We start from the raw sequence: 12,711 nt of genomic DNA on the forward strand, positions 1-12,711 counted from the left end.
AGTGAAGCCATTTTGTCCTGGTCTTTAATTTGTTGGGCGGGTCTTTATTACTGATTCATAACTCTGCATTGGTTATCGATCTATTTAGGTTTTCTATATCTTAATAACTCAATTTTGGTAGATTGTATATGTCCAGGAATCTATCCATTTCTTCTAGATTTTCCAATTTGTTGATATGTAGCTGTTTGTAGTAATTCCTGATGATTCTTTTTATTTCTGTGGTATCCACTGTAACATCTCCTTTTTTTTTAAACTTTTATTTAATGAATATAAATTTCCACAGTACAGCTTATGGATTACAATGGCTTCCCCCCCATAACGTCCCTCCCACCCGCAACCCTCCCCTTTCCCACTCCCTCTCCCCTTCCATTCACATCAAGATTCATTTTCAATTCTCTTTATATACAGAAGATCAGTTTAGCATACATTAAGTAAAGATTTCAACAGTTTGCTCCCACACAGAAACGTAAAGTGAAAAATACTGTTTGAGTACTAGTTATAGCATTAAATCTCAATGTACAGCACACTAAGGACAAAGATCTTACATGAGGAGTAAGTGCACAGTGACTCCTGTTGTTAACTTAACAAATTGACACTCTTGTTTATGGCATCAGTAATCACCCTAGGCTCTTGTCATGAGCTGCCAAGGCTATGGAAGCCCCCTGAGTTCACTGACTCTGATCATATTTAGATAAGGCCATGGTCAAAGTGGAAGTTCTTTCCTCTCTTCAGAGAAAGGTACCTCCTTCTTTGATGACCTATTCTTTCCACTGGGATCTTACTCGCGGAGATCTTTCATTTAAAAAACATCTCCTTTTTCATCTCTGATTTTATTGACTTGGGTCATTTATTTATTTATTTATTTAGGTTAATTGGACCGCTAGTGGGTCAATTTTGTTTATTTTTTCAAAAACCAGCTCTTCATTTTCCTGACCTTTTATACCACTTCTCTGGTTCCAATTTTATTTATTATCTAGTTTTAATTATATCTTTCCTCACACTAATTTTGCAGGTTTGTTCTTATTTTGCTAGGTGCTTGAGATGCATTGTTAGGTCATTTTTTGATGCCCTTCCAGTTTTTTGCTGTAGGCACTAATTGCTATAAACTTCCCTTTTAACAGTGCTTTTGCTGTATATTATAAGTTCTGTTAGGTTTTGTCTTATTCATTCATTTCTGGGAATTTTTTTTATTTCCATCTTGATGTCTTCTATAATCTGTTCATTCAGGAGCATGTTATTCAGTCTCTATGTGGTTGCATATTTTCTAGAGTTTTTTTTTAATGTTTATTTATTTATTTGAAAGTCAGAGTTACACAGAAAGAGAGGAAAGGCAGAGAGAGAGGTCTTGCATCTGCTGGTTCACTTCCCAATTGGCTGCAATGGCTGGAGCTGCGCCAATTCGAAGCCAGGAGCCAGGAGCTTCTTCCGGGTCTCTCACGCAGGTGCAGGGGCCCAAGGACGTGGGACTTCTGCTTTCCCAGGCCACAGCAAAGAGCTCGATCAGAAGTGGAGCAGCTGGGTCTTGAACCAGTGCCCATATGGGATGCCAGCACTTCAGGCCAGTGCTTTAACCTGCTGTGCTACAGCACTGGTCCCTAGAGTTTCTTAAGTTGTTAATTTCCCATTTCATTACATTGTAGTCAGGAAAAGATACATGGTATGATTTCAATTTCTTTGTATTTGTTGAGACTTGCTTTATGGCCTACCATTGGTCTATCCTAGATAAAGCTCCATGCACAGTAGAAAAGAATCTGTATTCTGCAGCTGTGGGATGAAATGTTCTGCAGATCTCAATTAGGTCCATAGTGTAGATTAGTTCTGAAGTTTCTTTGTTGACTTTTTGTCTATTTGATCTGACCATTGATGAAAGTGGGGTGTCGAAATTCTCCATTATTATTGTACTTGAGTCTATGTCTCCCTTTAGATCCATTAACTTTTTTTAAAAAAGATTCATTTATTTATTTGAAAGTCAGAGTTACACAGAGAGAGAAGGAGAGGCAGAGAGAGATAGAGAGTTCTTCCATCCACTAGCTCACTCCCCAGTTGGCCACAATGGCTGGAGCTGTGCCTATCTGAAGCCAGGAACCAGGAGCTTCCTCCAGGTCTCCCATGCAGGTACAGGGGCCCAAGGACTTGCGCCATCTTCTACTGCTTTCCTAGGCCATAGCAGAGAACCAGATTGGAAATGGAGCAACTGGGACTTGAACCAGCACTCATATGGGATGCCGGCAATGAAGGTGGCAGCTTTACCCACACAGTGCCAGTTCCTAACTTTGTTTTAAGTAACCAGGCACCCTGACATTGGGTGCATATACATTTACTATAATTTCATCCTACTATTGAATTGTTCTATTAATCATTACATAATGCCCTTCTTTGTCTCTTAACAGTTTTTGTGTTGAAGTCTATTTTGTTTGATACTGGGATGGCTACTCATGCTCATTTTTGCTTTCTGTTAGCATTATCTTTTTCTCTGCTTTCACTTTTCAGTCTCTGTTTGTCTTTATTGGTGAGGTGTGTTTCTTGTAGGCAGCAAAGAGATGGGTCTTGTTTTTTAATTCATTCAGCCAGCCTTTATCTTTTAACTGGAGAATTTAGGCCATTTATATTCAAGGTTGTTGTTGATAAGTAACAACTTGGTCCTGCCATTTTCCCATAAATATTCATATTGTTTGCTTTGGATTTCCTTTTTATTTTTACTAGGAGTTTTTCTGCCATTACATTCTTTCATAATGATGACTATCTTTCTGTGTTCTCTGTGTAGCACATTCTTAAGTATCATTTGTAAGGCTGGACAAGTGGTAACCAACTCTTTCAATTTCTGTTTGTTTTGAAAGTATTTATTTCACCTTCATTTATAAATGACAGCTTTGCTGGGTACAGTATTCTGGATTGACAGGTATTTTTTCTTTTAGAACTTGGACTGTGTCCATTCTTTCCTAGCCAGTAGGGTTTTAGATGAGCAATGTGCCATCAGTGTAATTAGATATACTCTGAAGGTAATCTGACATTTCTCTCATGCACAACTTAGAATCTTTTCTTTATGATTTGCTGTTGAAAGTTTGCCTATAATGTATTGTGCTGAAGATATTTTCTGATGATGTCTTTTAGGAGTTGTATGTGTGTTCTGTACTTGGATGTCCTTGTCTTTCTCCAAATTGGGGAAATTTTCTGCTATTATTTCACTGAATAGACCTTATAATCCATTCTCTCTTTCACACCTTCAGGACTCCTAATACATGTATGTTTGATAGTATCCCATAAATCTTGAATGGTTCTTTAAGTTTTTCTAATTTTTCTTCTTCTTCTATTTTTCTTTTTGGTTAGGTATTTCCAGGGATCTGTGTTCTAGCTAGGATATTCTTTCTGCTGCCTCACCAAGTCTGTTGTTAAGATTCTTTAATGTATTTTCTATTTGACACATTGAATTCTTCATTTCTGATATTTCAGTTTGATTTCTCATCAATATCTCAATCTGGCAGAATTTGTCATCTGTGTCATGTATGGATTTCTTTAACGCATGTATTTGCTTCTCTGTGTTTTTGAATAATTTTATCATACTTTTCAGTTCCTTTTCAGGCATTTCATCAATCTCTTCATCTTCACATTCTAATATTGAAGTCTTGTATTCCTTTTAGGGAATCATATTGTCTTGTTCATGTTTGTTTTATTTCTGTTTATTTTTAGGCATTTGTGGTAACACTTGTTGGTTTTTTCCTCTGTTGGCTTTTATCTTTGAACTATGCCTGCATGGCTTAATGGAGTGTGTATTCCTTTAGTGAATTCCCAGAGGTCTGTACTTGGTGGGGACAGGGAGCTCTGGCCAGTGCTTTAGGGTGAGGCAAGATTCCTGGGTGAGAACCAAGTTGGAGGTGGTAGATATCCTCTACTGTCAGCAGAAGGGAAGGTACGACCATGTCTGCTGGTGTGATCACATCCTCACCTCCGTTCTGCCCAGCATGAGCCCACAGTGGCTACACACCCCAGCATGTAGGCACATGAACCACACAAAGGATCTGTGCGGTCCTCTGTGTGAATACGGAGCCCTCTGCAATGACCTACTCCAGGCACTCGGGGAACTCTGAGCCCCTATAGCTATATACAGTGAATGCCTAGAGACCCAGCTACATCCCCACCCTGTCTGTATTCACAGAATCCCCACACTCACAGTGCACAAGGCTCCCACAGTTATGGAGAACAGAGAATGCTCTCTCAGCCCTGCGAACCTGCCTGGTCTAGCAAGAGAGCCAAAGTGTTCCCAGAGCCAGCTGTCTGTCGGTTGCTCTTCGTTAGCAGTTTGAGTCTGGGTACCTGTGAGGGGAGGGGAGCACCGCACAGGCCTAAGTGGGAGCTGCACCCCCTACCAACCCTCCAGGCCAGATTCAAAGTTAGGACCAAAGCATTATCCCTTCAATAAAATCCCCTAGTTGTGCTTGTGCTAGCTGCTGTAGCCTCTACTCACATTAAGATGGCACTTCCTCCCAGGTCACCAGGTGCCCTTATTGGGGGACAGGAAGAAAGCAATGTGCTTCTGCTTTGCAGGGTTAGGTGGGCAACCTGACTCCTGGTAGCACTCCAGGCAGGATTCAAAGTCAGTGTGGTCTGCAGCATTGTCCCTCAGGCAATGTCAGCAGTGACAGCAGCTGCTGCAGACTCCTCTCACCTTGCTCCAAGAAGATGGCCTCTCTTCCAACCTCCAGATGTAGGCGTCTCCAGTGGTATCCTTGCTTGCTTGCTGCTCTGTGTTTGTACTGTCCATGTTGTTCCTTGCCATTCCTCTTCTTTCTGTAGAATTTCCACTGCAAACTTTTTTCCAACTCTTCCCTGGGAATGCAGTTACTGCACTTTTCTTCTGGCCCTTTCTCTAGTTTCAGTGTTTAACAGCATCTGTTTAAGCCAGTTATGCTAGTGCTGCTTCCCCTACCAGTTGTGGGTTTAAGAGAAAAAGGCCCCAGCTCTGTCCAGGAAGAACTGTGAGGCAGTATGCTGAGACACTTCTGGGAAAGATCACCTCTCTTCTCAGAAAGATGGGGTGCTGGCGCCTCGCACCACTGCATTGGGAAGTTTTTTATTTACTTCATATCACATTGTTTAGATATTAATTAGTTTAATTCAATGAAAGATTACATGGTATTTTTAAAGGAGAGAAGGGTGGTGTTTTAATCATTTATGAACTATATACATTGAGAATGTGTTTGAAAATAATAGACATTCCAACTATGAGGGTTTTTAAAATAAATTTTTTTAGACAAGGGATTTGTCTCAGGCATCAGGATGTTTGGAGACAGCTACTTAGTGATGTTTGAAGTACTCCACTTTCTGCTTTTCTGTCCTTAGCTTTCATTCTCATGCTTGTCACTTTATGGTCAAAAAACGGCTACTGCAACTGCCAGCAGGAAGAAGGGCAGAAGGCCTGCCGGTTACATCTGACTGCTTTTGTCAGGAAAACAAAAGCTTTCTTAGAAGCCTCACTGTGAAATCTTCTGCTTAGGTCTCACTGCCTAATTAGCATGCTTCTTGGGAGAGGGTAAGTGTAGATGGGGGTTCAGCCAGCCTACCAGCTGTAGCAGGCACACACACTTACCTTCCCGTGTAATGAATTAGACCAGATAAACTTGTGAAGCCACTTGTCTCTTTATTATTCCAGAATTCTGTAGGTTTTTTGGCTCCTCCTTGTAGTGTGTCTGTCTTTGCTGATTTAGCTTCAGCTCTATTAATTTAGTAACTGTCGCTCCCCGTCTTCGTGGAGGAACGACACTAAACCCTGCCTAGGCTTCATGTCCGAGTCACGGCACCACTATGTCGCTCCCCCTCTTCATGGAGGAACGACACAGGACCCTGCGCTGTTCTTTCGTCTGCTCGGCCCTCCCCGGGTTTGCTGCTGGTTCTTCCCGGGTTGGCTGCCATCCCTTCCACCTTTATAATCCTCCTCTGCCAATCCCGGGCCGGCGCCGCGGCTCAATAGGCTAATCCTCCGCCTAGCGGCGCCGGCACACCGGGTTCTAGTCCCGGTCGGGGCGCCGGATTCTGTCCCGGTTGCCCCTCTTCCAGGCCAGCCCTCTGCTGTGGCCAGGGAGTGCAGTGGAGGATGGCCCAGGTGCTTGGACCCTGCACCCCATGGGAGACCAGGAAAAGCACCTGGCTCCTGGCTCCTGCCATCGGATCAGCGCGGTGTGCCGGCTGCAGCGCGCCGGCCGCGGTGGCCATTGGAGGGTGAACCAACGGCAAAAGAAGACCTTTCTCTCTGTCTCTCTCTCTCACTGTCCACTCTGCCTGTCAAAAAAAATAAATAAAAATAAATAAAAAATAAAAAATAAAAAAAAATATAATCCTCCTCTGCCAATCCCAACTCGGCTGCCCACACGCCGAGCACGCCGCTCTCCTCCAATCAGGAGCAAGTCCTCCAGTTTATTGGCTGAACTGGAGGCAGCTGTGTAGAAGCTGTTTTCTTCTCTCCCAGCGCCATATTGTGGGAGAGCAGATGCATAGAATAAGTCTTAATTCCAGTAACTTAGTCTAGTCCGAGTTGCTCCCCACAGATCCCCCTTTCTTTTTATTTTTTGGCGTTGATACGCGCCTGTCTTCGGTGTCCCGCGGCACACACTCTGCTCTACTTGCTAGAGTTGCCACAGGTTCTTACAAGTCCTATCAATCAGGCAAACCGAATCCGGGTCCTCTCTTCGCCATGTTGTGAGGAGGTTTTTAGGCGCTGATGCGTGCCTGTCTTCGGTGACCTGCGGCTCATACTCTGGTCGAGCCGCCTGCTGGTGCTTACCGCCTTACTAATCAGGCAGACCGAATCCAAGCCTTCTCATTGCCATATTGTGGGGAGGCCTATTGGTGTTGATTCGTGCCTATCTTCGGTGACCTGCAGCTCATACTCTGGTCGAGCCGCCTGCTGGTGCTTACCGCCTTACTAATCGGGCAGACCGAATCCAAGCCTTCTCATTGCGGTATTGTGGGGAGACTATTGATGTTAATAATGTGCCTGTCTTCGGTGACCTGCGGCGCATAAGCTGCTAGCCGCCCGCAGGTGCTCACCACTTCCCTAATCAGGCAGACCGAATCCAAGCTCTCTCATTGCCATGTTGATGGGAGGCCTTATTTTTCTGTTTCTCTATCTCCGGGCATTCCTATTTCTCCTATTTTACTTCTATCTACCAGCATTCCTATTTCTCTCATTTTACTTTTAAACTTCTGTTTCTCTTATCCCTGCGGCTTCCCGGCGCCCGCCCCGAGGCTGCTTCCCGGCACCCGCCCCGCGGCAGCTTCCCGGCTCTGAGCCGCTTCAGCCCGCGCCTCTCTCATCTGCGCGGCTTCCCGGCTTCGCGCCTGCACCACGGCCTCGCACCAGCCCAGCGTTCCCTATCTACTTGTGCCCCGCACGCTCTCTCTGCGCGCGGCAGCCTCTGCGAGTCACACAGCGTAGCTTACGTCTCCGCCACTAGCATTCAACCTAAGTTCCCCGGGCTAACCTGGCGAATTCAACCCAGCTCACGTTTCCGCCCCACCATTTGGCTTCCCGTCCTTTGCTCCCCGGGCTAATCAGATGGATCCCAACCTGGCTTACGTTTCCGCTTCTGGTTTTAACTTTTCGCCCCTTATTCCCGGGCTAACTTGAGAATCCCAAAGTGGCTTTCGTCTCCGCCTCGGCCTGCCCCCCGCGGCTTCAATTTCCCTAACATTTTTCTCTACCCGGTATGTTTCCCCAAGCTTTCTTCCAACAATATTCCTCCCTCATTTCTCCTGGCTTCTCCCCACAGTCCGTATCCAAGTCTGTTTGTTCTAGCTTTCACTTTCGCTTTCGACCTTAGAGATTTCTCCCAGCTTCCCCCCGTAGTCAGTATCCGAGTCTATGCCTAGGCTTTCAATAGCTTCTTCCGGCACCTTTTTCGTCCGGCTTTTCCCTAGGCTGTTTGCTAGTCTCTCTCTCCGAAATTTTCCCATTTCTTCCCGTTTCTTCCCTCCTAAGTTTCATATCCGTCCTAGGTTTCCTATCCGAGTCACAGCACCATTATGTCGCTCCCCCTCTTCGTGGAGGAACGACACTAAACCCTGCCTAGGCTTCATATCCGAGTCACGGCACCATTATGTCGCTCCCCGTCTTCGTGGAGGAACGACACTAAACCCTGCCTAGGCTTCATGTCTGAGTCACGGCACCACTATGTCACTCCCCCTCTTCATGGAGGAACGACACAGGACCCTGCGCTGTTCTTTCGTCTGCTCGGCCCTCCCCGGGTTTGCTGCTGGTTCTTCCCGGGTTGGCTGCCGTCCCTTCCACCTTTATAATCCTCCTCTGCCAATCCCAACTCGGCTGCCCACACGCCGAGCACGCCGCTCTCCTCCAATCAGGAGCAAGTCCTCCAGTTTATTGGCTGAACTGGAGGCAGCTGTGTAGAAGCTGTTTTCTTCTCTCCCAGCGCCATATTGTGGGAGAGCAGATGCATAGAATAAGTCTTAATTCCAGTAACTTAGTCTAGTCCGAGTTGCTCCCCACAAGTAACTTTTAACTTTTTATATAAACTAAAGTTAGTATGTTAGACTCATGAGTTAAGACGTTTAGTTTCTTTTTTTCCAGAATTAGGGCTTCTGAACAATTATGTAAACTTGTTCATAAAAGTAATAGATTTATATATTCATTAATATTTATATAAATATATATTTATTAATATTTTTATTTGAATTAGTCATTATGATAATTTTTAAATTAGGCTTATAGTTTTTATATAAATTTTCCTCTTAAAAACAGAAAAACTATTGAATATTTGAACTGAACTCTAACAATTATAATACAAACTACCTTTTCCAGGATCCCTTCTTTTTTTTTTTTTTTTTTTTTTTTTTTGACAGGCAGAGTGGACAGTGAGAGAGAGAGACAGAGAGAAAGGTCTTCCTTTGCTGTTGGTTCACCCTCCAATGGCCGCTGCAGCCGGCACACCACGCTGATCCGATGGCAGGAGCCAGGTGCTTCTCCTGGTCTCCCCTGGGGTGCAGGGCCCAAGCACTTGGGCCATCCTCCACTGCACTCCCTGGCCACAGCAGAGAGCTGGCCTGGAAGAGGGGCAACCGGGACAGAATCCGGTGCCCCGACCAGGACTAGAACCCCGTGTGCTGGCGCCTCAAGGCGGAGGATTAGCCTAGTGAGCTGTGGCGCCGGCTTCCAGGATCCCTTCTGAGAAAGGAGATGTAGTCCATTAAAGAAAAAAATGAGCAGTGCTTAAGTTTAATACCTGCTAATTGCATTCAGAACTTATCAACACAGTCTTAGCTATTCATAAGTTATATGGTGGACTTTGTACCCCCTCTCACTATCCTTGTTCACAGAAATGTTTATTCATAATCACTGGGATAGCTCATAGAGGTAAAAAATAAAAGGTTCATTTACGAGTGAAAGAAAATGGGTGTCACATTAACTGCTAAAGGTGGAGGTGCATATTATAGACCAAGTGAGCTATTCCTTAGAAGGCAGAGACACAGATGTAGAGTGGATTGGGGAGGGCCGTCATAATGAAGAGAGAGTTCAGCTTTTCATATTTGCTGATGATTGATGGATGTTAGCAGAGATTACTTCTGATTTGTATTGCTCACTTTAGTATTCTGGATCTAGGAAAGATGTGGAAAATAGTTCTGACACTACTAACAATGCTAATTTATGTTCATTTCAGTAATTGAAGAAAAGAGATGAAATCTTTGTTTTGCCTACCATATTTTTATTGCTTTACTTAGGCCACAAATCACAAAGGAGTAGAGTAAGTGCCTATGGTACAGAGTTTACTTGAAAGAGGATAAATAAAGAAGCTATCTAATACTTAACACCCTGCCATCTTTCAGGAGTAGTGCAGGATCTTTCTTAGTATGTGACTAACCTTGCTGTGCAAGGGAAGGGAGGAGAACCAGGTTATTTTCTTTCAGCATCAGCTAGGGATAAAGAAAACGTTTTAATTGAATAGTTATGTTGCCATACACACACACACACACACACACACACACAATCGTGTTTTTAATCCAGTTTGAGAGAGTTACACCTACTGTAGACTGTATTTACTGCATGTTGAAGCTAACTGGAAGCAGTGACCAGATTCTTAATCATTATCAGGAAACTGCATTCAGAGAATGAGAAGAACACCCCCACTGGATGAATTGCAGCCACCACCATATCAGGATGACAGTGGTTCTCCCCATCTCTCATGTACACCCTCAGAAATCGGAGACAGTAAATGTGAATTTTCCCACTGCAGCAACAGCCCGAGATGTTCCTATAACAAGTGCCCAAGTGAAGGAAGCACAGGTCATGAAGTAGAAAGTTTTCATAATAAAGGATATGAAGACGATGTTCCAAGTGACAGCACTGCAGTCCTGAGCCCTGAAGTAAGTAAAAGCATGGAGAAGTTTTGAAAATGAATGTTATTTGGAGGATAATAATCCTACACTTCTCCTCTTGGTAAGAAGACTTGTTTTTAATCACTACTTTATCCCTTTGCGGCTTATGATACTGGTTTCCAAACTTAATCTTTACCTAGCAAACTTAACAGGACTGTCCCAGCTAGTCTTCCACTTCCTCCCTTCCACCAAAGGCAGATAAGTAGCTAATTGGTTCTTGTCTTTGTGAGTTTTTTAAAAAATATCTATTTACTTATTTGAAAGAGTTTCAGAGGGAGAGAGAGAGAGATTCCCCTTATGCTGGTTCACTCCCGAGAGAGCCAGTGTCCAGGAGCCAGGAGCTTCTTCCAGGTCTACCACACAGGTGGCAGGGACCCCAAGTGCTTGAGCCATCCTCCACTGCTTTTCCCAGGCCATTAGCAAGCAACTAGATTGGAAGTGGAGCAGCCGGAATGCAAACTGGTGCCCACATGGGATGCCGACCTTGCAGGCAGCAGCTTTTACCTAGTTCTTGTTTTTTTAAGACACACTTTATATAAAGCATTCTGGAATGGCTTGCCTTTTTCTTTATCTTAAGGTTACTATTTTTTTGTTATTTTATTTTGAAATTTTGTTATTGCAAGTTTCCTCATTAATATTTTACAAGTATTTCAAAGTAATATTTTTTTGACAGGCATAGTTAGACAGTGAGAGAGAGAGAGAGAAAGGTCTTCCTTCCACTGGTTCACCCCCGATACGGCCGCTATGGCTGGCGCACTGCACCGATCTGAAGCCAGGAGCCAGGTGCTTCCTCCTGGTCTCCCATGCGGGTGCAAGGTCTGAGGATTTGGGCCATCCTCCACTGCACTCTCAGGCCACAGCAGAGAGCTGGACTGGAAGAGCGGCAACCAGGACAGAATCCGGCGCCCCAACCGGGACTAGAACCCGGTGTGCCGGCGCCGCAGGCGGAAGATTAGCCTAGTGAGCTGCAGCGCCGGCTCAAAGTAATCTTAACTGTATTTTCATAGCAGGATATGGAGGGAATAAATGGTCCGTTTTACTAATGAAATTTTAATTCATGGCATCATGCATTCAGAGTGGTTGAGTTTTAAGTTCCTTTTTGGAGGTGAAAATGACATAAGAATAATTGTATTTCAATGTCAAAGTATTAGCATATTCTAAAAAGGATTTGTGGAAATCCTTTTGTGGATACCCTCCAAGTACACATCAGGCAAACTATCCCAGAGGATTCCCAGACTAAATTAAGATGTTCAAATTGTGTGTGTGTACAAGTGTATTTCTTTCTGTGGAAGCGAAAAAGGTAATTTGGAGAATTTCATAAGGTAGAATTTATTTTTAGGATTTACTTTCCTTTGACGTTTTAGATTGTAAATTTTTACTTTTGTTCCAGACAGTGTTTAGTAATACTATAGTATGTCCATGTCCTTATTGCATGGATTTTCTGAATAAATTCTGGAGGTGGTTCCCAATATGCAGAACAATTAAGCTATTAATAGAATTTCCTTAAGTTTCTCTTATGTCTTTTTTAAAAACACTTTGTAACCATGACTTTATTTCTTCTATTTCTAGCATTGTAGTATATGAGATAGAAGAAAATGCTACATTGATATTTTAACATAGATGTCAGTATTTCATGATTTTCCACAAAGACTGTTTCTCTGTGTTCTTTCACCTAAACATATTTGACACAGCTATTTTATAGTTTTGCAAACTATATAGTTAGCCAGCAAGTTAGCAGCGATTGTAGAATTCACAACTATTAAAAGCAGTCAACTTATTTAGTGCCAGCAACCCTTTCAGGAGTTATGCAGTTTGCTCAAGTATGTGGAGCTCTTGAGTAGTGGCACTGTAATTCATACCCAGGCCGATCTGGCTGCAGAAACAGTGCCTTTACCAGCTCTGTGACATTACCCTTCCTCATCCAGATGACTGTGATACAGGGATACCCTCCCAGGATACACCAGGCAGACCATCCCAGAAGATTCAAGACCACATTAAGATGTTCAGATTGTGTGTGTGTGTGTGTGTGTGTGTGTGTGTGTGTGTGTGGAGGTATATTTCACATACAAAGCCAGTGGGGCTGGTGCTGTGGCGTAGATTAAGCATCCGCCTAAGTACCAGCATCCCATGTGGGTGTGGTTTGAGTCTTGGCTGCTCCACTTCCAATCCAGCTCCCTGGGGTGTCAGTAGGTGCAGGTAGCAAAACTCCACTGTGATGTGAGTCATGGTTTATCAAGTGCCTGTATGTCCTGTTTCCTAGTCTCTTCCCTGCCAGCATCCCTGTTTATGGTGGCCACAAGGTGCACACTTACCAGATTGGAGAGCTGTGTG

The 12,711-nt window shown here is 43.9% G+C and overlaps 1 protein-coding gene across 4 annotated transcripts in view; it reads left to right on the forward strand.

The window, feature by feature from the left end:
* The window catches only part of SYT14 (synaptotagmin 14), a 245,650-nt gene that overhangs the window by 162,883 nt on the left and 70,056 nt on the right, over positions 1-12,711 (forward strand). For all 4 annotated transcript variants that reach the window (XM_051820526.3, XM_017347809.4, XM_051820522.3 and 1 more), the window contains one exon: positions 10,097-10,368. In XM_051820526.3, coding sequence (XP_051676486.1) covers positions 10,097-10,368 — 272 coding nt within the window. The remainder of the gene's footprint in view (positions 1-10,096; positions 10,369-12,711) is intronic.

The sequence above is a fragment of the Oryctolagus cuniculus genome, chromosome 13 (genome assembly GCF_051225735.1).
Source record: "Oryctolagus cuniculus isolate XC-2025 breed Fujian yellow rabbit chromosome 13, ASM5122573v1, whole genome shotgun sequence".
In the NCBI taxonomy this organism is placed as follows: domain Eukaryota; kingdom Metazoa; phylum Chordata; class Mammalia; order Lagomorpha; family Leporidae; genus Oryctolagus; species Oryctolagus cuniculus.